The 27,895-nt window shown below is 42.7% G+C and overlaps 1 protein-coding gene across 1 annotated transcript; it reads left to right on the forward strand.

Moving 5' to 3' along the window:
* Positions 1 to 11,276: 11,276 nt before the first annotated feature.
* On the forward strand, positions 11,277 to 26,678 carry SH2D1A (SH2 domain containing 1A). The gene is made up of 4 exons (XM_058032979.1): positions 11,277 to 11,413; positions 23,344 to 23,407; positions 25,755 to 25,890; positions 26,233 to 26,678. Exons 1-4 carry the CDS (start codon positions 11,277 to 11,279, stop codon positions 26,271 to 26,273), a joined length of 378 nt encoding a protein of 125 aa, XP_057888962.1. The 3' UTR covers positions 26,274 to 26,678.
* The last annotated feature ends 1,217 nt before the right edge of the window (positions 26,679 to 27,895 follow it).

A 27,895-nucleotide genomic window follows, 5' to 3' on the forward strand; every position in this document is an offset into this window, starting at 1 on the left:
AAGCATATTTTGTTTTTATTCAGTGACTGTTCTCTCTCTCAATGAAATGCAGCATGCTACCTAGAATTCACTCATTTCTTGCCATTTATTAGTTTTCCCTTTTTTTCACTCACTATTTGCTCAGTAGTTTTTCAGTTAAAGTATGTACATGTTATCATAGAATATAGAAGTTACGTTTACTTTGCTGAAATTTTTGTAAAAACAGAGAAAATTTTGGAGAAGTTATGAAAATAGAATGCCCTAAAGTCTGCCAGATTTATTCTATTGTCTCTTAGAAATTTTAGGTGAAAATATTGCAGGAAGAACAATAAAGAAAGTGATTCAACAACACAAGAAGGAAAGTATTTAAGGAAGTATTTATGTAAAAAGCTAATTACCTGAAACTAAAATCAGAATTGTATTTTACTTTAAAGTTTGCAGTACAATATCCGGTGGGGGAAAACCCCTTCATATTTGCTGAGAAGCTCTCTAAGGTAGGAAAAGAATTCAGGTCAGAGATTTCTGCCTGCTTTATCTGTCAAACAAGAGCAGGAAATTGCAGTCAAACACCTACATTTAGCAGCACAGAATGATGTGCTTTATACAGCCCACAGGGCTGGCACTGTTTGCTCACCTGGCACCAGTGTGGGCCCCGAGGGTCCCATTGCCACTGGATTGCTCCAGACCAGAGGGCTGGGGTCTCCCTGGAGGGCTGGGGTCTCTCAGGGCAGGTCATTGCAACCTGGTGCTTGAAACTCTTCCTGAGCACATTGTTCTCTGAATGCAAAGCCCTGATGGCTTTTTTTTTGGACAACCCTGAACATGCTTATGAATAGTTCATAGTAAAAGCTTCCACGGAGAATATAAAAAGCAATTAAATCTTAATGGCCCGATGTTTACATTTTTTGAACCACAGGTTGGAAAGCCTGAGTGCAAATTGTTCCGACACAGCTAATGTTTTTGCTGCGAGGGGATTTGTGATAAGCACTGGGCAAAAAAAATATATCTAACCAATCATCTCTCATTTTTCCATACACATTTTCCTTGTACCTCTAGAAGTGAGGGTTTTCAGTGGTATTTTAGGTGACAGCTCCCTCAGCAAAATGACTGTCAGTACCTGCAGATTTAAGGTCCCAGGGAGAGGGCAATGTGGTCTCACCTGGGCAGGGAGGTCAGGATGGAAATGCTGTCCCCAAACATCATCAGGGTACTTAGACACCGTCCCCATGCGAGCCATGATGACTACACACAAATAAAACAGGACCCAAGTACTCAAAGTATTTTATAGTTGCTTTCCAGGAGCCAATCCTGCAGGGGCAGCAGCCTCAAGGGAGGTTTCTACCCAGGCTGGCACTTGGGAGCCACCTACACAGACCTGCTACCAGCCTTTCATGGGTATGCTATGCCAAGTCAAGCAGCAGGTTTCAGCTCTAAATAAAACTTCCCCTTTGACATGAGGGAGGATGATATTTTTGGTGCTTTTAGCTTTTTCCGCTCCCTATTGAGGAGCCTTTGCCATCTCAAATTTTGTTACCCACAGGCCAAGAGACACATCAGGGGAGGCAAAGGTGAGGCTTCCCTTTCAGCCTTGAAGATTGTGTGTCTTTGTGCCTGACAGAGTTTTATTTATCTTAAAATACAGTAGTAAGCCACCACACAATCACAGAATATCCTGAGCTGGAAGGAACCCACAAAGACCATCGAGTCCAATTTCTGGCTTTGCAGAGGACAACCCCAAAAATCACACCATGTGTTTGAGAGTGTGTTCCAAATGCTTTTTGATCTCTGTCGGGTTTGTATCCCATGCACTCCTCCTCATCTTGTCCTTCAGGCTCACCTTGCCCCTGACATGGAGGGCTCAGCCGTGCCTGGGCCAAGGCTCTCCAGCCAGCAGGGCTGCCAGGGCATGCCAGCCAAGGGAATGGCTTCCTGCAGGCCCTTGCTGGCTCTCAGAGGGGACCCATCTGGTACACACAGAGTCATGTGGATCCTCTGCATCACCCAGACTTCATCTGCTTAGCTTCTAACCTTTGAAAAACCCTCTTCTGCCTCGGGGAATGGCCTTAAATGCACAGAGCTGTGACAGTGATACAAGAAGTAAGAGTCTCTTGTGGCATGTAAATGTTGTTGTCTTGGCCAGCTCAATTTCTTTTGCTCTTTTCTCTCAGTGTATTTGAGTCTGTAATCAATAGTGAAATTAAAAGGACGTGGGTTTAGTCCACCCACAGACTTTCACTGCCCTGCCTGGGGATGCCAGATCTGCAGTGTTCTGCTAATCTGTGCTCAGATGCTGTGTAGTCCTTGCCTAAAGATTACTGCTCTCCAAAAAACCCCACATTTCCTGTTGTCTGTCAAGGGAAGTTTCACTGGCTCATGCTCTCACTAGAAGCAGGGCAGCTCTGCTGTTGATTTCAATCAGAACAGGATTGGAACTACTGTCATCTTGGTATCTGTGTAGGTTATGAGCAGATGGTATTGCCTGACATTGAGTTCAATGCAAGGTTTCTGGCTTGGGCCGAAGCAAAATGACTCTATTGCAGTCTTTCATCAGTGAGGAAAGATAACATTTAATGAAGGCATTTTTCAGGATCTGCCAAAAAAATAGAAGAAATTTAATACACCAAGATATCTTAAAACGCATAAGCTCCACATGCCTCTGTGTGTGTATACATGAACACATCTGTTCTCAGTTTTTTGGTTTTGGGTTTTTTGGTACAGAAACACAATTTTTCTTATTGCTGAAGTCTGTGATGTAGGCCAGAAAAGCAAGCTGTGCCCAAAATGCTAAGGAAAAACTTTCCAAGAACTATTAGTATAATCAGAATATGTTTATGTTTTTTCCCTTATTGAGATTGTGTCTGGTTTGGTGACAGCCTGGTGTCTGAAGCAAGCATGAGTATTTTATGTAGATACCACAGTTAGTGTGGTATCTACATAAAATACTCAGTGCAAGCATGTGTGTTTATTTCTCTGTGCTGAGACCAACAGAATATCACCACAGTGGCTTTTGAACAACTCATGAAATGAAAAACCCAAATGCCATGAGGGAATACCTGCTGGGCTGTACTGAACTATCTGTTCAAACAGTTAGTTTAAACTTGGTTAATGAACAACCAAAATCTTAACAACTCCCATCCATATATTTTCCCTTTGTGCTATTACAGGTAGACTTACGATTGGAATCCCAAAATATTAGAAACTCTAGCTGGACACAGAAATGTGCACAGAGCATTTTTATTTTGCCATGAGCAATGTTTGGTTTCAGGGGAAGCAGTTTGTGCATCGCCACAAATTGATAGTATGGATGATGAGGTGAGAACCGTCATAAAAGAAACCTGGATTATACCATAAAAGTTCCCATTGGGATCAACTGGTACATTCTGAATTCTGTAGTTATGAAACTTCAGCACAGTGTCATTTGCCTCACCCCACAGCTGGGTACTGGGGAGGAGAGACTTCATTATAGGCTAGAAGTTCCTGACAGGAAAGCAGCTCAGGATGTGCTGCCAGGGCAGCAGGGACTCCTCTGCTCCTTGTGTGCATCATTGGCACTGAGAGAAACATCTGGGCACTATTGAAATAGATACCAGGTAAAATAAAAATACACGGAAGGACTGCAAAAACAATTTTGCCCTGTGAATTTTCAGAGTTCATCAAAGCTTATTAGATAAAACCAAAACAAAATACTTGAGAGGTGACTTGACTCCAGGGAATAAACACTTACACAGGGGAAAAAATAGGGGGTGTCAAAGAGCTTTTTGACTTAGTTCTGAAAAGTGTAATGAGATCCAGTGGACGGACTCTGGAGCCAGACACATTCAAATTGGAAACATGACCTACATTTTTAATGGTGAGTGTGCTTAGCCATTGGAACAAAGTACTCACAAAGTGGTGGATTCTCTCCTCTTGATGGCCTCAAATCAAGACTAGGTGCCTTACTGGGAGATAAGCTTTAGTCAAAAATAGTTATGCTTTAGTCAAACACATGTTACAGGGCTCAATATAGAGGTAATTGGGAAAATGTAATGGTCTGTGGCATCCAGGAGGTCAGGCCAGATGGTATAATGATCCCTTCTGGCCTCAAACTCAATGAATCTCAGAATGAATATAAATGCTATCATCTGGATCTGCATTTGAAATAATTGCAGGCAGAGATTAGACACGCAATTGCATATGGTTCAGAACTGATAAAACTTTCCTCCCCTCCAGAAAAAAGGCCTTTATTTATGCCTAATTACATGGTGCTGTTGTAATTCAGGTAAATATCTGTTAGAAACTCAGATGCCATGTCAGCAAATCAGCTTTAACTTCTGTGTGTGTGTGTGGTGTGCAGATCTAGTTTCTAAAGCTGAGTATTCAACTGCAGACTTGCTCACACAGGAATGTATCCAGGTAGAACTCCTGTGTGGACTTTTGCTTCACCCTGAGAGTACCCTGATGTGATTTAGCCCTCTCAACTTTGAAGTTGGTTCAGCTAAATCATAAAGACGTGGAGGTTTCTGGGCCTCAAAGCAGCTGGGTGCCTAATGCTGATGACTGCCCGCGCATTGCTGAATTTTACAGGAAAGAGTTGTGGAAAGAGTAATAGCAATAGCAAAAACTGAAAAGGTTCAAGCTTCTCTGAGTAGATTTTCTTATGCTGATATTATCACAAACAGCATCTCTGCTTGCCAATGCACACGCACCTGCAAATTGCATTGCTTCTGCAGAAAGAAGATATAAGAAATATTAGCTGGCAAAAGAAACCGCATTAAAACACAGATGACTTTTAATATGAATTTCACCTATATTGTGTAGCTTTCAATTTTAGTGTTATCTCACTCACAAAGCTTTCAAAACAACTGCACAGGTAAGCAGTGAGGCTATGCAGAGGAAATAATATTGTTAAAGTTCAGTGAAATGTCGTCATTTATGGTATTGTGTGCATTTACCTGTGCTCAGAAGACAAATGTTGTTGAGTTTCATTCATAAAGGTCCATAACCTTTTGCATTCTCAGTTGTTCTCCACATTGAGTTCTGACGGATGGCACCAAGCACCTAATTTCCAGGTGATGAGAAAGTTTAATTTTTCAAGTTCTCAGCACCATAGGGGAATTCTTACAGTAGCTAATATGCACCTTGAAGACTGAATATTCTGAGGTAATGAGGTTTTTCCCTAGGCTATAAATTTAAATTAAAGGGGCAAAAGCCTGGATCTGCAACCACCCTCACAACTACCTTGCTCACCATTAAATCATGTCCTCAAGTTCCATGTCCACACATTTTTTGAACACTTCCAGGGATGGTGACTCCACCACCTCCCTGTGCAGTCTGTTCCCGTGCTTTACCATCCTTTCCAAGTAAAAAACTTTCCCTAATATCTAATTTAGTTCTCTCCTGGTGCAGCTTGAGGCCATTCCTCTCATCCAGTCACTTGTTACCTGGGAGAAGAGACTGACCCTCACCTGCCATCACCCTCCTTTTGGGCAGTTGAAAGAGAGCAAGAGGGCCCCCTCCTTTTCTCCAGGATAAACACAGGTTGGTCTTTCTCAATATGAACAATGTGTGTGTCCCAGAACACAAAGCTGGAATCCACACCTACATCCAAACTCTATTTATTATAACCAGCTTCCATTTCTGCCCCCTTTTTCCCAAGCAGCACACATAGAATATGATGACTAACATGGAGGCTGTATAAATACTTGCTTATCTGTGAATTTTTAAGCCACGAGTTCTTTGTATTCTCCTTCTGCATTGATGCTCAGAACCTTGCAGCTAATTACACATTTGCTAATTGTAGCCTGCTTTTCTCAACCTGTTTCATTTCAGCTCAAAAAGGAAACATGATAATGGTGACTCTGCAGATACTCTGAAATAACGAATGTTTTTCTGAATCTCAGCATTATTTTCTTATGTGAATAGTGAATATCTCTCTGCAGATACTATTCTATACTGTTCTGAATATGTTTTCAGATTACACTAAAAATGAAAGTGACATGAAATAGTGAAAATCATATTTAAAGTTAGCTGTGTTTTAATGTGGCATTTTACCAATTAGATATTATGTCAAAAACTTACACAACCTCCTGATTTTGAAGGTGCTTTTTCCATACTTCTACAGGGATGGCATTTATGGTAACACTGTTGTATCAGCAAAACTACCTATGCAGGTATTCTGCTTTTTGTCTGCTTTATAGCCCTTTATACAAGGCCTTCCTATAACAGTTCTGCAGTAGCATTAATTTCATAAAGGTCTCAAAGGTCATTCTTATTTTCAGTCAAATAACAATAGCCGAGAATTTTAATGATGCTCTTGCATTAGTGTTATAATATTCAGAATTGTTATAAAATTCAACAATGTATGAAAATGTCATTGCTAGGGATGAATGAAGCAGCTCCTCTGAAAATGAAAATCAGCCCAAATCTTTCAAAAGGTATTAAAAAAAACTTCAGGTAATTTCATTTTCTCTCTCCCTTCTGCCACTTCTCAGGTACTTCTACAAGTTCTGGCACCTGAAATATCATCATAATTGATTTTTCTAGACAAAGGAAGTGCTTACAGCTAATTATCTAAACTTAAGTACAGCATTTGGTACAGTGCCATGTGGGAAATTATTACCTAAAAGGGGAAATAAAGAAAGAAATCAAAAAGTGAATAAGAATGTGAGGGTAGAAGGAGATCAGTACTGAGGGAAGGTAGAAAGGCTTCTCAAACATCAGTCTTGGGCCTAGTAATATTTAACATTTTTAATTAATGATGATCCCATAAAAAAATAAGTGTGTGCTAATGGAATTTACCAGTGGCATAAGGGAGGCAGGCACTGTCACTGCAAAGACAAATAACACTCTCATTTAGGAAGAACTGAGTGACCTTGAGAGTAGGATAAATTAGACAAAATTCAGAAGGGTTTGACTGCCAGTTCATGCATCTGGGTTTTGTTAATCAGGTTTCTACTATACCTGTATGCTCATAGGTAAGAAAATAGTAAGGAAGGGAAAACACAGGCCATACAAACCTGGGTATTTTTGCCAGAGTAATGAAACACCAGTAATGGTGTATGAGGCAAGTGTTAGAAATCAGCCAGGATGGTGCACGCTATTCACAAATTATTTGCTTCAGTTTTGGGAAACTATGGAAAAATTAGGGTGGCCATGGAAAGGAGAGCCTGCAGTGCAGAGGAATTTGGCAAAATGAATGCTGAGGGAGGTCTCTATAAATACCACATGGGCAAAAGCTCTAGGAAGAGAAAACATCTATTTAAACTGAAGGACAACATTGGCACAAGAACAAATGAGCATAAATTGGTCATGAATAAATTTAGGATAGGAACTGGAAGCAGGTTTCCAAACAACAGAACAGCAATGTTCTGCAATTGCTTTCCAGTGAGAACAGTGGAAACAACATCAATAACAAATCCTAAGCTACTTTTAAGATGGATTTAAATGAGTTTCTGAACGGTATTATATGACGTGTTTGGTTAAGATAGCAGAGAAGTAGACTTGATGACCCAAGAGGTCTATGCAGTCCTATCTGTCTGAGCCTGTTTTTCATGACCAAATATTTCAGATCACTTTTAAGTACTTCCTTTCCTTCATGTATTTTTTAGATAAATTTTTTATAGCATATTGCAGGGATTGCTAGCCGGACTTATTTAGGAAAGGCACAAAGCAGTGGTGTCCAAAATATGCTGAATACTCTCCAAACAAAACAAGACAAGTGTGCAGTGTCCTACAGGGCAGTGCTTGGGTGCTTAAAGAAATCACCATTTTCTGTGGAAGGTGATGGGGACATAGTCCCAACAGAAGCAGCATCCCTTTGAGCCTCAGTTCTCTCTCATTTCCCTGTGGCTGCTCGATTTCGCCTTCTCAGCCCCATGGCACAGATGCAGCAGTGTGAAATAGGATGGCAAACAATGCTTTAGATCCACAAGATTAAATGGATGAAACCTGGAGCAGTCAGTGTAAGTGTGACTGGATCCCAAAGTGCAATGAAGATGGCTTGTTTGGGGGCATTCCTCCAGCCCCACTAGTGTGGTGCAGAGCTGTGTTAGCCTGTCATGGTTTATCTTCCTTTAGCCCTATGTCCTTTGGTTTAGTTTATCCTGCTTGGTGCTGTTCTGGTCTGGTTTTACAGTTACTAGAACAGCCTCTGCCCGAATTAAGGTGCAAATGAGACCATATGCCAAAGTCAATAGTATGGATTTTATTTAATAGTAAATATGAGAGACAGAGAGAGCGAAAGGAAGAGAAAGAAATAGAAAAGGGCGGGGGGGACAGATGAGAGAAAGAGGGACAGAGACAGAATAAAGACAATATCTCCACTCTGTGGATCCCAGTGATGTTCTGTTGATCCTCTCCAGCTGGTCCTCTTGGTGGTGAGGGTGCCCTGAAAAGCACAGAATCCAATGGAATAATATGATCAGGCCAGGTGGGAATGGCCAGGTACCTCACCCAGGGTGGGGGGCAGTTTGGTGGTGTCTTGCAACAGATTCTGGCTCTGTTACATCACTTTGTGTCAGCTGCAATGCTGTGGTGCAAAGCCTCAGGAAGGAGTGTGGGGAGCACTTTGGGGGGGTCTTTGATGGTTTATGACACCCCCTCAGCTGCCTCCCACATGGATGTCCCATGCATGTGGCCTATGGGGCTGGGGGTTTCACAGCTAGGCCTATTTGTGTAAGCAAAGGTGGATGTTCGGTGCCTCTGACCAGAGGTTACAACACGCACAAAAATCTCTTCCCCCCACGCTCAGCTGTGGGAGAGTCTGTGTAAACCTGGCCTCTGTAGGCTGTGGTCTTCCCCACACCAAACATGGCCAGAGATGATTCTCAGCACAGCTGCTGGGCTTGGCTTTCTTGTGGGTGCATTCTTCTCCCTCAGCCTGAGATTACTGAACAATAGTGTCCTCTTTATCTTATCTACGTGGCTTAACTCAGGGTCCAAAGTTCCACTCAGGCATCTTCAGGGAGGGGTGGATGCAGCCTCTTTATACAGTTTTTGCTATAATGGGCAAAACCTCTTCATAACAAAGTTTAAGGCATGAACCATTTCAGTCCCTGACAGGTGCCTCAGTGTTACTGTCCCTTGTTCCCAAACACAGCATTTCCATGATTTCTTAATAGCTGCAATTGCCCTAGTCAGTGGGGCTGTAAAGGGATTTGTATGGAAGCCTGGGGTTGAGATTCAGTAGCTGGACTTTTATAGATTCTTAACCAGACTAGCAAAGTTGTGTTTACAGCTGTTTTACAGTAATAGATGCTTCTTCATCCAAGTGCTGGAGAATGCAGGTTGGCTGGGTAAGGCGGTGACTCCACATTAGGAGAGGATCTCACAGTGAAAAGTTTTATGATTTTCTTTAGTTGAAATCTGATGAGTGGGACAATGAAATCTGCAGAATTAAATGATGCTGCCTAGTTTTCCTCTCCAGCTAATTACACAAATACTTTTTCTGATATCAGATATAAATATTGAGAATAGGTTAAGAAATTGGAAAGTTAGATGAAATCCCCAAAGAGCACAGGTAGTTTGGAAAATGAGAAGAAATAGGCAGCAGCTTTACAGCTTGTTGCTGTCCACATTAATCAGATTTGCAGTAGGCAGTAGCTACTTTATGTGCAAATACTTTAACAACTGGTTTAAAAAACCAAGCAGGATGTCTGAGTCCCCAGGTTCACGTAAAGGGGTAATGAATACCTGCATAATGAGATAGAAAGGCCATAAACTCGGTGGTGGGAGTTTTCAGTCTCTCTTCAGCTGAGGTTTCTGCAGCTTTCTGAGCCTCTCAGTGCCAGCCAGGGAGGCAGTCACTTGCCAGGGTCTCCCTGTGGGGAAAGAGGCTCTTGGCTGCAGCTTTGCCATCAGTAACTTTGTGCAGTGCCCCATGTACGATCTGCCCAGTGACTCTCACATCAGAAATGCCCATCCCTCAAAAGGAAAAACTAAAGCCAGTTTGAAAATAATATTTCCAAGGAAAAACTACATTGAAGATCAAAAAGTAAAGACATGCACTGTGAAATGGTTGAGAGAAAACACTTTGATTGATTGAGAGCAGCTATTAGTTTTGCTATTTTTTAATTTCATTTCTGTTCCCGAACTGTGTGTATCTGAAAAGCTATTTTTTCACCTATCCTTAACTTCAACAAGGACACAGCATCTGTGAGCAGCTGGATGAGATTATTTAATTCTGTCCTGTCCTGCTAGTAAACTCAATTTAAAAGCAATCAATCATAACCACAACCCGTATTTATTTCTATATTTTACCGTCTTCTTGCTCACGTACACAGGTGTGGGAAGGTGGCTCTTTGAGAGAGGGATGAATTTAGCCCTGAGCTTGCTGCAGCCCCATGGTGGCCATAACTGCAGGGAAACATGCTAAGTTTTTCCATGGGTGGAAATATCTGTGGGGCACATTAAAGCACATTGACAGCTTGTTTGCAAACAGCTGTGCATGTGCATGTGGGAGCATTCAATTGACAGGTATACTGAGGAGCTGTCTTCAGCCACAGCAGGTGAAGAGAAATGTCTCTTTCAGACATGGCTCAGGGTTTTGGATGCCAGCTCATGCTCCACATGAAGGCAGCATTGGCAGCGATGGCATCCAGGAAGGTGCGAGCCTTGTATGTGCCAAGGCTGCGTCCAAGTAGGAGCAATGACCAGCCTGACATTAACAGAGTTAAACAGCACCAAAGGCTTTGAAAACAACCCCTGGTGAGGTGACTCGGCTGGTGTCTGTGGGCACGGGAGCAGCTGCTGTGGAGCAGGGGCTGTGCTTGCACCCGCAGCCTGAGGTGAGTGCACTGGTGGGACAGGGACAGAGACAAAGAGGTCAGCTGACTTCCTCTACTCTCATCCCTTTTTTAAAAAACGATTTTAAAAACAAGAGGTTTAAAAACAATCCCTCATTGGAGTAATAATCCCCTTAGGTTAACAGCAGAAGAGGGGAGTGCCTGGCACAGCGCTGACAGCAGTGCCCTGGTCCTGTCCCAGCCACAGACCCCCTGGCCATCGTGTGCCCCAGCGCCATCCCTGCTGAGCAGGAGCCACATGGCCGGGAGCCGATGTGAGATGACACCTCTGCAGGAGAGTGTGAGGGTGCGAAGATGTTATAGCCTACGTAAAAGGAAGACAGAAAGGGGCATAGGAAAAAAAAAACCCACAAAAATTGTGTGTTCGTTCCTCACTCTTCCCTCAGTGCCGTCTCACCCCGTGCAGAGGGTTCAGAGGTGTGAACACATCCTGTTTACATCTGCCACCAAGACGGGAGGCTGAGGGAGCACACGGCTGAGGCACGGGAGAGCAGCTGCAGCGGGACAGGCCCTGGCATGGACACAGTGCCCGTCTACCACGGGGCCATCACCCGAGAGGCTGGGGAGAAGCTGCTGCTGGCGGCGGGCACGGACGGCAGCTACCTGCTGCGGGACAGCGAGAGCATCCCGGGAGTCTACTGCCTCTGCGTGCTGTGAGAGCGGGCCGGGAACGGGCCGGGAGTGGGCCGGGAGTGCGGGGCTGGCCGGGGCAGCGGTTCGGGAGCGAGAGGCTGGCCAGGGCAGCGGGCCGGGAGCACAGAGCTGGCTGGGGCCAGTGGGCTGGGAGCACAGGGCTGGCAGGGCAGCGGGCCGGGAGCGGGCCGGCAGCGCAGGGCTGGCTGGGGCAGTGGGCCGGGAGCGAGAGGCTGGCCAGGGCAGCGGGCCGGGAGCACAGAGCTGGCTGGGGCCAGTGGGCTGGGAGCACAGGGCTGGCAGGGCAGCGGGCCGGGAGCGAGAGGCTGGCCAGGGCAGTGGGCCGGGAGCGAGAGGCTGGCCAGGGCAGCGGGCCGGGAGTGCGGGGCTGGCCAGGGCAGGGGGCCGGGAGTGCGGGGCTGCCAGGGCTGCTCAGGCGGCAGCTGGTTGCCGGCAGTCCCCTCCACACTACGGGGTGCCCCACAACAAAGTATGTTCTAGTGTTGCCATCTGCTTACATGACTGAGACTTTTGGCTCCTTCACCTTGGCTTAAGAGAGAGGGGTGCAATAAGTGGTGTGGGGTCCCTTGTAAAGCAAAGAGGAGCAGGTTTTGCCTTGCAGAGCCCACGCTTCCCACAGACAAAAAGCCGTAAAGAGAAATCAGGCAGGCACATGGGAAGGATAAGCAAGGTGCCATGGAGAAAATGCCAGGCGACTTGGCTCAGGATGGTGTGTGTATCCTCTTTGTGCTGGATAACCCTCTTGCCTTCTGTCTGTGTTCTTCTGCTTCCCTGGTGTGCTCATGGGTGTGCTCAGCAGCATCCCCAGTGACCCTGTCATGGGAAAGGTAACACTGAGTGCTGCTATCCACAATGTGCCTTTGTTCAGGATGCTCTCAGTCCCACAAGCTTGTGGCTTGGAGCAAACTGCCTGTAATGCACATGAAATACTGATGGTGACAAATTACACAATAATGTTTCATCAAATAGGGTGAAAAGGGATGGACATCTGATGGGATGGTCTGTCAGAGAGAGGGTAAAGGTTCCCCTGGGAGAGCTAAGAGGCTTTCTATTCATAGGACCTCATTTTAATGAGGAAATTAAACTACCCTACTGTTGGCAAAATTCTTGGAAGTCCTGCTGACGCTGTACTGTTGCATCAGAAGAACAAAGATGACACTTATGCCGTACTTCAGTAGGAGAAGGACCACTAGAGAAAACCCTTTTAGGTCCAGCATGAAATCAGCTAACAGAAGGAACTCGGGTACCTGGCAAAAAAACACAAGGGGAAGAAAGGTCCTAAGTCAGGTTTTCCCCAAATCCCTTGAATACATTTCTGACAATATGTAATTAAGCCCTGGGTGAGTGTCATTATCTTGCTGTTATAGACCAGTAAATGGAGACATGCAAGATGGTTATAGATAATCCAAAAATACACAATACTCTTCTCAGGGAAGGTCTTTGTGGCCGAGGCTGTATTTTTTCTTCTCTTATGAAATCAGGTGAACCAAGTTAGGTGTTCCTGCTAACAAATGCCTTAACAGTGAGCTGAAAAATGGGCAATAAGAAGCATCTTGAGTTAAATGAAAATGGAAGAGACATAGCAAGAGGTAAGGAGTGCTATGATTCCTGGGATGGGAATAGGCAATAAAAGCAGAATCTCTTTAAAATAACTATGAGAGGAAATGGGGATATACCACCCTTACACTCAGGAGTCATTCAGTGCAGGTGAAACACTAAGGCATTAGAGAAAGGGTCAGGAAGAGTGTTACAATGCTGAATAAGACAGAGAATACTAGAATTAGTCTACCATCAGTCTAAATCAGGATGTAGGTATGTAACAAGGTCTTTCAGTTGTACACTATCAGCTGGGATTTATTGTTAGTAATTTATGCCCTTTGAAAGAAATTTCATTAATGAAATAAAATATAGAAAATGAAAATAGGAAGAAATTAAAGCTTTTCTAGCTGTGAAGCTCTGCAATCTTTGGAGGAAAAGATACTTCAGTAAGAAACAGACCAAATTGCTTCTAAAATTATGGGTCATTCATGTCTCCATGGTATGTTGCATTGAAACATATGTATGATAAACAAAAGGGTAAAAGCAAAAAACCAAAAATTAATGGTGAGTGTTCTGCAGGCTCAGAACATAGGTCCTTAATAGTTATTCTGTAAAGGAAATTTGAAATAGCATCTTGGATAAATCCAGATAAAATTTAAATGAAAAATGTTATGATGAGTATGAACTGATACAGAAAGAAAGGTGGCTGAAAATTTGTAGAATTAAGCCTTGGTTCCAATAATTCTTAATAGTCAATTCAAATAATTATGTAAGAAATAGCAGATATGGTAAAGAGCATGTCACACACTAACTGTGAGGACAGTTTTTATACCAGGAAAGGATCCCACACTGAGATGGCACTGACAGTTTGAAGAAATGTGGGCTATAAACTAGAGAAGTGCTTTGACAGGCTAAGTTTGCCAAAGCAGAGCACTTTAGTGGAGAGACTGCAGGAAAGGAAAGGAAGGTGTGAGAGGTAGAGATCTCTGGTGGAGAATGCTAAGCCTGGCTTTGGCAAAGAAGCCAATGGACATAACCAGTCCAAATTCCAGTCTGAACATCAAGGGCAGAGATGGAACAGGTGACAAACATCCATGTGCAGGGCAGCTCTGGTAAAAACTGAGGGAAGTGTGCAGTTGCTGTTTTCACTCTGTAAGAAAAAGAAAATTAAAGAAAGAATAAGTATTTCTCTGCTTTTTAAAATGCTTCATTCTAAATAAATAATGGAAATTATTAGAAATAGCAAAGTTATTCAGCAGTTTACATTTTGGTTCAGAATCCATGCCAAAGATCACTATAAGAATATATAGACATATGAAGATCAGACAAAAGATGAATTTACTAGAAGTAATGAAGTGATCTTTGAAACATGGGAAATAGAGCTGGTCAGCCATTAGATATACTGCAGTAAGTATCAGAGCTAAACAAAATATTTTTCATGTTTCCAGTGAAAATTTCCAGGAGTGTATGTGTTTTATGCTGCTGGTAGTGTTTCTATTGCCCTTAGAAAACAAAAAGAGAAAAATAGCCCAGTTTTCCAAAATCAAGACATGTTCAGTCTGTCTTCTTTGCCCTCTCCCTCCACTTCCCTGGGGAAATAAAACAAACCAAAACAAACATAAAGTCCTGCAGCTTCCTAGTTCTAACCATATTTAGGGTTCCTTTTCCCATCACAGGGGGATTACAAGGCACAGTTCTGATAAAGAGAAAAGAAATATTTATCAAAAGAGCAATTAAGCATGTATTTGGATGACAGTGGTGTCATCTACTTGAATTCACATTAGTGGCTGCTCTGCACTTCCAGCTCCAGGTACTGTAATTGTCAAGCCCTGTGATTTCACTGCATTGCTTATGCTCAAACAATGTCTCCTTTTCCCAAGAAACTGCATAAATTTGTAATGCCACCATCACCACCACATCCTCTGCCTTGAAAAAGCCCTGACATATTTTGGCAGGCTTTGAGCCTCTTAAGGCACACAATGAGAACTGCAGTGTTCATGGTCAGGCTCATTCACCTTTTGCTTTTCCAATTAAGAAGCAGAGCCCTGACCTTTAAAAAGGAGAAGAGTCAAAGACTTCATGAATCCCTTGTGACTGACGCTGATTTTACAGGGCAAGCATAAAAGAGACAGGTAGTAGCATAAAACCTGACCTATAGAGGTGGGTAACTGCAGCAGGCAGGACCCTGTTGGAGCATTCATCTAGAAAACACTCTGCTTTTCCTCGTCTTTGTTTCTCCTGAGCTACTGATTTATCTCCCTTGAATGCCACTTTCCACTTTCTGAAGCTGGGATGTGCACGTGGTGTGCCTGAAAGCTTTCAAAGAGACAATGAATATTTTCTTGGTTGTGACTGCAGCAAAGCGCAAAGGACCCGCTTTCAAAAATATTTTAAGACCACAATTAAACTATGCATGGAAGAGTAGGAAGGTTTTGATTTGCAATTGTATGCTCTGGGGCTCTTGCAAGCAGAGGTACTGCTTTCAAATTTTGGCAAAGATTTTAATACCAGATGCTCCTGGGTCTTCATTGTATGAATATCATTATTGAATTGATAATATCTACTTTAAGGATGTTTGGAATATGTCAACAGAGGTACACAACTCTTTCCTGGAAGTTTTTAGAGTTGAACTGAAAAGCAAGATTTTTGTTCTTCCTGAGAACTGGTCTAGAAGAAATGCATATGCTTTATAAAGCATACACGTTTCACCCATAAACAAGTTAGACACTACACACAGTACACCAGGGTTTTAATATCAAGCCTGATTGTTCCAGGGAGCTTTCTTTACTGGTTTGGTTTCCTCTCTGCTCAGTGCCCCGTTTGACATTTTTAGCACTCTCAGAAATCCTCTGTGCTCACAGCTCCTAATGAAGTCAATGGGGGACACGGGGCACACTAATGGTGACTGCTTTGAGGAGCAGCCTCTTCAACCCTGCCTGAAAAATGTATAAAGAAAATGCCTGAGAGTGCCAAAAGCCCCATGTTCCTTTACAGATATATGAGCACACATGCAGGAACAAGCAGCTCATGCCTGAATTGGCAAAGATAAAGCATTTGTAATTTGGGTTTTAAAATCCACATGCTTGAAAATACTGAGAATGTTAGTAGTTGTTTCAGAGCTGTAAGTAAGACAAACACGATGTGCTTGTCAAACTGTATGTTCAGATGATTTGTTTGAAACCAGCCGTTTGTGTTCTGTGCTGCATTAAATTTGTGGAGAATAATCAAAAGCTGGAATTGAAAGCTGTTTAGAGCTCTTGAAGCAACAGTAATGGCAACAGGGATAGGCTGCAGTCCTATCAGATTTTACGTGTGCTATTTTTTCTGTCACTGTAACCACGGTGCACAAGTTCAAGGCAACGTGCTGAAACTTTCTGATGAGACAGATACATCAGCTGTACAGTACGAAGGTGTAATACAGGATCACAAGCCAGCTTCTGCTTAGCATTTCCTTTGTTTCCTATGTATTCTTTTTGATAGACATGGCAGAATAATTGCATTTTTTAATAACACTGCACATAATCTTCGTCATCATTTAAGATGTAATTTGAAACAAAAGAAGAAGCCTCTCAATTCAGTATTGCTGTTGCAAATATCACACGCTGTTTTCAGAATTTGAAAAAAAGTCTTCTGTAGCACAATGGTAAATTTTACTAAGGTGAGTATTTCAGGTGCCTGCTAACCAGAGTGAGTGTAGTCTTTGCTGAGCATAACTTGGCTAATGACCTTCACATATTCCAATGACTTTTCTTGCAAAGGTAGACAGCCTGAGTCATGGAATTGATGAAACTTAGTGGGAGGCTAAGTTATTGGCCTGCCATAAAGTAATATCCTTCCATTTAGCATCTCAGATTTGAATAAATTCTTACTTTATTTCTGAATTTCAAGAAATTCCTCTTTAAAGTATTGCTTTTGGCTGGAATCTCCTTGTACCAGACTGACAAAACCCTGCTCAGAAAGGCTTCACTCTTGCTCTTTAGGTAAATCAGCAGCATTTCTTCGGATAGTTAGGAGTGTTGAAGCAGTAAAGATACTGACAATCTTCCACAGAAATCTCTGCATAAATTCAGAGCTATTTCACAAGACTTAAATTTCTCTTTTAAGCTTTTGTTAATTTCAGAAGAGAAAATCAAGATAATGAATTTTTTTATAATGCTACAGCATTACAGCAAGTTAATATGTATTACTCCTGTGGTATTGAGGGTAAATTTTTCCCACAAGAAGTGTTGATAAAGGAATCAGTGACAGAAATCAGTGACAGGAGTGTTCACTCAAGTGCTGCTGTGGTTTAAGCTACAGTCACTCCGTTGGGCTTTTCAGATGTTGTAAACACCAGTTTAACCTATTTTATTCACTCTTGCAGACATAGAGCTTATATCTTGCACATGATCTCAATGTGAAGGTTATTTCTTCAGCTTGAGTTAGCTGAAGGGTGGTAATTTCTGAGTTGCTGTACTTAGCTGAGACCTGAATAAGGAGAGAATCAGTCTGTTTGTCAAAAAGAAAATACAAATTCTAGGAGAGAGTGAGGAGAAGCTTAAAGGCCTTGAGAAACTGCTGTGTATTCCCCTAAATTCAGGAGTTTTGGCTTTGTGGTAGCCATCTCCCACCTCTGTATCTCCTGTTGTGCCCATGCCATCACCCACATTCCCTGTCCAGGGCTGCCCACCAGGAAACTGCCTGAAGTTGTTTCCTCTGGGCACTCAGGAGCTGATCTGTACCTACATCAAATGCCTGTGGTGGGGCAGAAGTGGCTCCAGCCTGAGCCCTGGTGCTCATCTGCTCTGTGCCATTGACTCCTGCTCCGGAGTCCCCTTGGGTCCCCAGCAGGGCTCCTCTCCAGAGCAGTGGGGTGCTCCTCTCCAGAGCATTAAGTGGTTTCTAAGCATTGTCTCTGCTTGAGAGATGGAGAGTTTAGCTCTGTTTCACAGAAGAGAAAGGTGACACAGCAGCCCCAGGCCTGCAGTACCCTCTAGCTTTGGGTTCCCAGTGTAAAGGCCGTGGGAAGGGATTTTGAGGCTACCCAATGTTACTTTGCACAACTGGCTGACTTTGCTTGCATTGCTGAGGTCTCCTTCCTTGTTTCATACAACTTTGGCTTCCAAAACACCCATCTTCTGCTCCTAGTTGTTTCAGCATTTTGTGCTTCTCCCAGACCAAGCCCCCTCATACTTTACCTTTGTATATCCCCTTCCTTACTCACTTAGTCTTTCTGTCAGAGGTTCAATATTTGTGCTGTTTCCTTGCCCAGCTTGCATAGATATTGGTCCCCTTTTCTTTCCTTCCACATCCATCCCACCTAATCCCAAACTTCCTGCCCAAGACGCCCAATTACTAAATTACCTTCTGGTTTGAATCTCACTAATCTAGGCCAGGCCTACACATGTGTTTGAACCCATGGACACTGCTTGGCTGAGTGCCCATGGTACAGCCAGCCCAGACATGGTGATGCTACAACTGCTAGCAGCCTTTAGAGGGTGCTTCTCTTGCAGCCTAGAGAGCCACTGCTGCTTTCAGAGAGTGCAAGAGATAAACCTTCTTTCAAACAAATTTTATGTCTTACTCTGAAAACTGCGCACCCCCTCCTCTGACAATTATAAGTTTTTTGGGTTTTTTTTAAACTTGGGGAAAGCAGTGTTTTGCCTAGCGTGTTCCCTTCTGCCTTCTCCATCCCTAAATGAGGGTGAGGCAAATACCTAAGAAATGAAATTTCAGTCTGGAATGCTGAAATGTGGCAAAGTTATAAGAAACTGACTCTGGGCAGTCTAATGCTCAGAAACACGGTTTGTAGGCTACACCATGGTCTGGTTCTTAAACTATGTTGTAAAGTTAAATCCTAAGGTAAGCTCAGGTTGTAAATGTACCAGGTAAGAAGAGCTCATTGACATAATGCAAAGACATCTGAAGAGAAAGATATGTACAGAGGAAGAAATTGATGTAATTTATTGCTGACATGGCTTTGCCTTGTGTCTGTTTTTCTCCCTTTTAATGTGTTGAATTTGGGGCTCAGAAATGAATAAAAATTAGTTTAATAAAATTTCCCAACTGAGACGCAAAGTATTTGGAAATGATTTTAAAGTGTACCATGCAGCTGAAATGTCATCATTAATTTTAATCTGCAGCATGCGTGTAATGTCCTCGGGCTATTCCAATGGTGCAGAAGATTGTAATCATTCACCTGTTAAAGTAAATGCAGCTTTAACAGGTCTGATCACAGCTAAAAAGGAGGAATGGAGAGGACAGGTAGACAGATGGTGTTTCAGTATGTCATCTGTGAACGATGCCTTGGTAACTCTTTGGGAGGAATTATCTGGCTATAAAGAAAAAAGAAGTCTATAATATAAGGTATTCCTATAATAGCAACTTTTTCTAGGTTTTCCTTTGACAAAGTTTTCCAAGGGAAAGTATTTAAACAGAGCCTGTGTTAGTGCAGTTCCCAGCTGGTATAACCTTCCCCATGGAGACAAAAGAAAAGTGAGATGTCACAAAAATGTCATTAGTAGTGACCAAAGCACTGTTTCATAAGTGCTGTCTGGTATTGTCCTTACAGCAGTGGCTCTTTTCTGCTTCCCCTCACCAGCATTTTGGTATTTTTTGCCTATGATCAAAAACTTATAGAGCCTCATCAAGATATTAATTCATGATTACTTCTCTCCCCTGAGCTTCACTGACAGGAGAGAGGAGCTTTGCTGTTGTGAGTGGGGCGGTGTCTGTGCTTGGGACAGTGAAGCAATGGGGGAGCCCCTCAGTGAATCTTTACCTGGGTGTCATGAACTGGTCCTCCTCCAAGATGTGCTGATACACCAGTGTCACTGAGAGTTCTCCCTGAGCTCACACCACGTATAGGAACATTGTGTCTCTCTAGGAGCTTTTTTTCTGCTCTGAAGAGAGAAAATGTAGAAAATTGAGCTGTCCTCTCATGTTAGCTGGGGAATTTCTCATTTCCTGAGACTTAAGCTTCAGTAAATGAATTTTTTCACCTGCTTTTTTCCAGTCTTACATGCTTTACTCTTTGGAAGGTAATGTCCTCTGCAATCTCAATTTTAATTTGTGTATATAATTTTTCTTTCAAGAAAAACACCTTGATCTTCCTTCAGCCCACACTGATCTTAGTTCATGTAAGGTAGATTAAATCATAAAAACATTTCTCATGGGTGGCTTTTGCCCATATAGCAGTAAACTTCACCCAAAATCATATCACTAAATATGGAAGGTAAAACACTCTTTGAAGTGGTAATGAAGTAAGTTCCTGCTGCATGACAGAAAGTTTTGATAAGATCACATTCATTGGGAGAGTACTTATCGGAAGAGCTGTAATTCATTTTGTGGAGACCAAGGTCCCAATGGAAAGTAGTTCAACGGGAAGATCTAGCAGTGCATCCTCTGAACAAAATGCACCTTCCCTTCCTTTGTGCATTGCCTTTGCAGAGGCAGATGGGGATGTCCAGGTCATCTCCCTTTTACTCAGTGTCTTGCTTTCCTGGTGGCTTCAGAGCCAATAACAGATGATAATGTTGTGTTTTTCAACTTAAGCACAGTAAAATCCCTCAGACCTTTCAGTCTTTCCTTCTCTGGGAGAAAGATGAACATTTTCCAAGAGAGTGGAGAGCTCTCACTTGTCCCTCAGGAGGCTGTGATAACAATGTCATTCTCTTCCCATTCTCCACACTGTGCTCAAAGCATCCATCTTCTCAAATTCTTGTTCCTTTTTCAAACCTCATGGGCTTTTAATCTGAACTATCCTTTGTGCTTTCCCTGTGCTCAGCTGAAATATTTTACAGTGTGATATTTTGAAAAATGCAGGATAGCTGCATTGTATCTCACCATACTTCAATACTGAATATTATTTTATCTGACCTCTATTTTTGAATTCAGTCTGCTTAGAAAACCTTTCTGGTATAGTGCTGAGAGCCAACAGACAGCTCAGAGTCAGAACAGCACCACAGCCCCTCAACATCTTCAACTCATGCAACTCATGCAACCTCTTATGTAGAGAAAACAGTGAAAGAAACAACAAATAGTGGCTTTCCAGATAATCGTGCTGTTTGTGGAAAAACCAGATTTTAAAGGGACTGAAGCAGTTGGGAAAACCTTTGGGAAAACCAAGAATCAAGCAAGGGTACTAGAATCATAGAATCATAAAATGGCTTGGATTGGAAGGGACTTTAAACATCTCCTAGCTCATCTAACCATCTAGTTCCAGCTTGTCCTGATGTGGGCAGGGATGCCACCCACTAGACCAGGTTGCTCATATCCTTGTGCACAGTGTAATTCTGAAAATAGAAGTCAAGACAATGAGTTTTAGATGTGTAGAATCATACTGACAGCTTTGAGACTTGAAAAAAAAAATCACCGTGTAAAAGGTTAAATACCCACTTCAAAGAGATGGAACAAAATGCCAGGACCTCTCAGGTACTTTCCAGTACATTATGGCCTGTAAAATCCTCATTTCAGTAACTGTGTGTTGGCTGGTATTCTACATGTTTAGGTACAGCAAAGCTCCTTGTGATTTAAAATAAAAGATTCATGTGAACATAATGTAATAGAAAGCTGATGATACAAGCACAGCTGTAATCTTTAGAAGAGATGGTACAAGACTGTCTGAGGGCCCTAAAGGGAGACACTGGATTCCCTGAACAAGAACATACATAATCTAGTGGCTTAGAGGAATGTGCTTTTGGCCAGCTGGGCTTGAGTTGTGGCTTCAAACACCACTGACCGTGGTGCTATGGCATGGACAGGAAAGCAGCTCCACATTCTTCCCTCCTTCTGCAGCCACAGCAGGTTGTTCATGTTTCTTCCCAGGGTCCAAATCCCTGATGGACTGCAGTTTGCTGGGGAAAAAAGAGGGGAAAACCAGTGATGGCTGTTTTCCTCCTTAGGTTTCTGTGAGCATGGCCAGCTGCTTTCCATGTCTGTCTGGTGGCGTACAGAAAGTCAGGGAAAAGGCTCTCCTAGGTAGGCATGAAGAGGTGGATGAAGCTGTGGTGGGATTGTGGGGCAGTATCAGGCACATTCCCATTCTTGAGGAGAGGAGGGCGGTGTCTCAGCTGTGCACAGGGAGTTTGTCCCTGCAGCAGCCTGGATGGGAGGGGATGGCTTTGTGTCCTTCACCTCTGTGCCTAATCACAGTGGGACTCAAGTGGTGGGGGCAGAGTTCACAAATCATCACAGGCATTTTGCTCCCACTTTTCTGGGTTGTAGCAGAGTGCCAGCTCTTAACAACTTCCTTCTATTATACCAGCCACCACTTTGCAAAGGTTGCTGTAATGACTTTTAAACAAGAATTTGACACAGATCATGAGTAATTGCAATCATATGATGTCTGTGTCACTGATGGTTTCTCATATTTTGTCATAGCTGCTATAATGCCATGCATAACTGGAAGTAAATACAGTATATTTCTGCTTTCTTAAGAATAAGAATTGATGGCAAAATAGGGAATGGTCCTTAAAATCCTGCTGTGTATTCATGTAAATGTATGTAGTGTGAAACAGAAGCATAGAATAATAGGATATGCTGAGTTAGAAGGGACCCATCGGGATCATTGAGTCCAATTCCTGGCACAGCAGAGGACATCCCAAGAATCACACCATGTGCCTGGGAGCACCGTCCAAATGCTGCTTGAATTCAATACAGTCTTTCTTATCTGATACCATCTAAACTAATGCTGTACCCATGGAGCCTCTATTAATTGTTTCTGAGTTAAATTTTTGGATATTAGTGTAGTAATCTACCATGTAAATCATTCACTGAGTTGGGTTTGTGAGAGAAGCAAGAGTGACTTTGGCACGAGTTGTGCCTTGTGTTAATAGTCTATGGCTAATTCCCCAAAGACTTTGATTTTAAAAGAAGGAAGATTCCATAGCCTTATATGTCTCTTTTTGGAGACAGTATTTGAAAGTTAGGAACATATGGGCAAAGCAAAGAGTAATTGATTTAAGTCCTTTTTTTAGGTGTAGTTTTCCAAATAAATTACAGTAATTGCTGCTGTTAACATCTGCATTTAAGCAAGTCACAGAACGGTAATGCTACCTGTCAATAATACACCTTATCTTTTTGCAGGAAAGTGTTTCTGGTGTGTGCCAGTGAAAGGACATCACTGAAAAAAATTAATAAAAATGCTGAGGAAGGAATAGAAGCAACACCATTTAACCTAAAATAGCTGAATACTGCTAAACTAGATCCGGGTCAGACCAATCCCTCTCATCCCAAAAAAACCCAGTAGGTTTAACACTGCATCTATCCAGTGGTTTTTTAGCCTTTAGAGCTGAATTTATCTTTAAGGAAAAGTTAGCAAATGAGCTAATTCTCACATAATAATGTAGTTCTTGTGAAAACTGTCAGGAGAAACGAATAATAAATACTTGTTTTTTTTTTTTCCCCACAGGCATCAGGGTTATGTTTATACCTACAGAGTGTCCCAGACAGAAGCTGGATCCTGGAGTGCTGAGGTGTGTACTTCTCCTTTCCCTTCTGAAAATTTCTACTTCCTGTTTGATATAGATTATAGATTTAATGAAATATATTCAAATTATTCATGTTTCTGCCTAGTCTGATTTTCATTGATGGTAATCGATCGAGAGTGCATCCATCAGTAAGATGTCTTTGTGCCACTTCTGACAGTCTAGAACTCATAAATTAATTCCCTGTTTCATTTCAGCTGTTGCATAATGCAATAGTGCATCATTTTGGATAATTTTAAATGGCAAAAATATTGTGGTTTTATAATTTGACAAGCACAATCTGTTTCTGTCTATCCTATGTACCATCAATGCCAGAATATTAAAGAAATAATTTTCAATGTACAGAGTTTTAATTCATTAATCCAGATGAATTCGTCGTTAGTGCAAAATACAGCCAAATCTTGATACAAAATATATTTTCACTCATCTGATGGGAAACTGGTAATTTGGGTGCACAAAAACATTATTTGTAATACAGACAACATTTAGGTTCATGAAACTGGGATGTTAATCTCTATTTATTTTATGATTTTTTTTCCCTTTGGATGTACTCTGTGTATTAATTCATAATTAGCTTTCTGTTTGTATGTTAATGAACATTTATTTCAAATATTATATAATTTCTAGACAGGCATAATTCCTTGGCTATTACTGTATTAGAAGTGATTCTGGAACACAAAACTGGTTCTTGGGGTTACTCTGAACAGATCAGGGGATGGAAATGACTGACATTGCTGTGGAGTAGATAATTATCCATGTGACCCTTGGGAATAGTGCCCAGTAATTCTTTCTGTAAGACATCAGGAGGTTGATGTAAGGGTTAGGATTTGTAGTGCCCAAGACAGAAGTTTTTCAGGACAGGGTGAGGGTGACAGTGCACCCACCATGCCAGGGTAAGCACTGTTATCTATGGAAGGATTCCAGGACTCCAGGGACCTCCACCTGTGGAGGGTGATTCCCTGGCTGAGGCTGCAGCCTCCTCTAGCCCCAGATGACATCAGCATCTGCAGTGAGGTTTTCTGGTCTATGTAGATCTGCTACAATGTCTGGCCTTTACCTCCACTGGCACTCTGTGTGTGGCTTTTGGGCTTTCCCTGGCTGTATTTTAGGCAAACCTTACCTGAATTTCACATCCTATGTGTGCTGAAGGCCCAGGCTTGTCTGTACATCCTCTGCAGGAGAAGGTTCTAGCTACAGATCCATGATGCCAATCCTTCCCTTAAGGAACAGAAACTTTAAAGTAAATGTTGCTTAGACCATGCTGGCTTCAGCTGTTAGACACAGCAGCCTAGGTCCAACTGATCCCCACAGACTGTGCCTGCAAGCCAAAACAGACTCCAGAGGCAGCTGGTCCTTCCCTGCTTCTGCTTCCTTCCCTGTGGCTGGTTAGTCTGAGCAAGCTCAGATCACACCCATCTTTCAAGGATGAGGTAGGGAATTTAAAACAGTGCTGTGAAATCTCAGCCAGAGTGAAGATTCCAGCTGGTGCCAGGGAGGCTGAATTTAGCTCACAGCTGCTGGGTGAGAGCAATGTCCCCTGAGTGGGACTATGCTGGCAGGACCCATGCTTGTCCTCCCTTGACTTTGGTGAAGAGGAGTTATTATGAGAATGCCCTGAAAGATTTAACATAAATATTGGGTTTTTGATTAAAAGCACACATAGTTTCATTAAATACTGTTTGAAAAATTGCTAATGTAGAGAGATAGAAAGAGTCTCACTTTTAATAAATAGGTAACATTTGGCTGCTGTCTTTGTACAAGAAGTAGACAGGAATACTCAATGAACATATAAACCAACAATAAATGCTCCAAGAAGGGTTTGCAAAGATGCTGTGTCCTTGCTGGAATTTAGTGGTGTGAGGACTCCCTCTCTGTTGTAAGCCCAGGCTGCTCTCTAGGTTTTCTCACTGGTGTTTCTAGGATGGAACTATTTTACTTATACAGGCTAAAAAGTTATTGGTAAGGAGGTTAAATCACTGACTACATTAAGTCAGGGTCAGAAATAGCAAAGGGTCACTTGTAAGTCTGTCTAATTAGTGTGGCAGGTGACTGTGGATAATTAGTGTGAGATTCTCTTGTAGTGATTAAGAAATTGTCCCTCTTGCACCTTTCTATCACCGTGCTGCTGGGAACTGCTCAGTGCAGGAAGGCTGGGATGGCCCGGGGAGAGCAGAGAGCAGTGTGGCTCATTGACTCACCCGGAACTGGCACATCAGGGGTTCACATCCATGGCTGCTCCTTCCCTGGGAGCTGTGTGCATGTCTGAGGACAAGGCCTGTGTGCCAGCACAGGGTGCCCAGCACCCCTCCTCACCTCTCCCCCTCTGGCTTTGCAGACAGCGCCCGGGGTCCCACGGAGGCTCTTTCGGAAAGTGCACAACCTCATTTCAGCCTTCCAGAAACCCAACCAAGGCATTGTAACACCCCTGCAGAACCCAGTTGTCAACCATGTGAAAGCCAACTACTCCTCAGGTACTGGTGGGGGAGGAAACCTTGGCTGCAGCTGAGCAGAGCCCTCCATGGTGGCAGGGATAGAGGTCTTAGACCCACTTGTATATTTGACCTGAACTGGCCAGCAGAGTGACATTGCCAAAAATGCCACTAACTTTGCTATTGTGTGATTTGAAATGTTGTCACTCAGGTGCTCATTACAGACAGGGTCTGTCAATGTGATAAGAGAATGGATTTTGAATATGTATTCCTGAGTGCTAGGGCAGCAATGGCTGCCTTCCCTCACCACCACCCTTACTCATAGAGCCTTCTGGACTGTCCATTTTGTTCATCTGTTCAAATGTTTGTGATTATTTCTCTTAGGGAGGAATGAAGGCTATGACTTCCACCTGCAGCCATCATGAGGATGTCTCCCCAAGTGTGACATAACCACATCTTCCAGCATCTCCTCTAAACTATGCTTTAAAACAGAATGGTTTATATGATAGTAAATACAACTCTGTGAGTTTTCTTGTAACATTTGCAGAAATGTGTATTTCATAGAATTTATTGCTTAAGATGTAGAAGTTTAGATTTCAGAGTACTTTGAATTCAGGGTGGGATATTTTTTGTTTTTGTTTTTGTTTTTCCCAGGAGAGGATAAAAAGCATGAACTGCTAAATCCTTTATGTCTTTTTTTCCCTCTTTGTACTGTCAAGTTAAAACATTTCTCCCTTCAAGATCAGTTCTTAATTAATAATTAGTTATTAATTTTACATTATTTAACTTTGAATCCTGCTTTGCTTTGTTCTGGTTGGCATTTATGCAGAATTGGGCAAGTCTCCTTTCATAACCTTAGGAGAACTGTTTACATTAAAGTGTCCTTGCCTTGGATGGGCTGTGTGTTTGTCATTCATACAGTTCCTAAAGATATTCCAGATGTGATACCGTGAGGATCCCCAATAACTGATTTCCCATCAAAGCAGTTGCTCTGCCCTCTAACAAAATCTGTAGTTTTCACCAATGACCAAGAACATAAGTAATGCACAGAGTAACCAAGAACACCAATGAAATGGAAACCCTTGTTCTTTGCTTTTAGGTGTTCCCTGTTCTTGAAACAAGCCATCCTCACATACAATTTAAAAAAATAAATTATTTTTGCATGACAGCTTTTCTTTTCCTCTCTGTGTGTTTTCACGCTGCTACTGGGCTCCTGGAGGGGAGTTTTGAATCTAGAGGACTTGTCAGCTCTGCAGGGTTAGGTGAGGCTACTGGAGAACTGAGAGGATGTGCATTTTGCACTTGGGGTGGAACAAGTGTGATGGCACTGGACTGATGGACTGGCAGACAGAACGGTCTGGGTGTCCTATGGCCCTCTTGTTTGAGGAGACAGGGCTGTGTTTGAGGAGACAGGGCTGTGTTTGAGGAGACAGGGCTGTGTTGCACTGCTGTCCACAGTCCAGACTACCTCTAGGTGGGTTTTTGCCAGGTAGGTTTGTGTGAGTTCCTGTGGGCTTTGGAGGGAGGGACCCCAGCTAGGGCCCAGCCTTGTTTGTGTGCAAGGGGGATGCTTCTGCTCCAGATGGCTGTTTTGTGCCACCAATAGCCATGGTTCAACAAACAGGAATGGTCATGACTACCAAAAGAATGGGAGTCTCACATGCTCCCTGCCAAAGCAGAAGACTAACAGCGATTACAAATGGTCTACAAAATACGTGTAATTACAGAAAAACAACCCTTAAACGTTGTATAGGCACCTTTGGGTTGCTCTGGTTATGCTATGGTTTTATGCCTATACTTGTCTCTTCTGCAGGTCTTGGAAGGCTAAAAATATTTCCTAAGAGAGAAAGAGGCTTTTTCCAGAAATGCCAGGCTACAGACTCAGGGAGAACATAACTGACTGAATTTCACCAGACTGTCACCTGCAGCTTGGTGGCACAGCAAGAGGCCCCACATTTGCCTTGTTTTCACCTCGCTAAAGGCAAGTTGGGTGTGAACAATGACAGAACTAAGTGGGCTGCAAGTCCCACTTAGTTAGCAAGGTGGA

Source organism: Melospiza georgiana, chromosome 12 (genome assembly GCF_028018845.1).
Source record: "Melospiza georgiana isolate bMelGeo1 chromosome 12, bMelGeo1.pri, whole genome shotgun sequence".
NCBI lineage: Eukaryota > Metazoa > Chordata > Aves > Passeriformes > Passerellidae > Melospiza > Melospiza georgiana.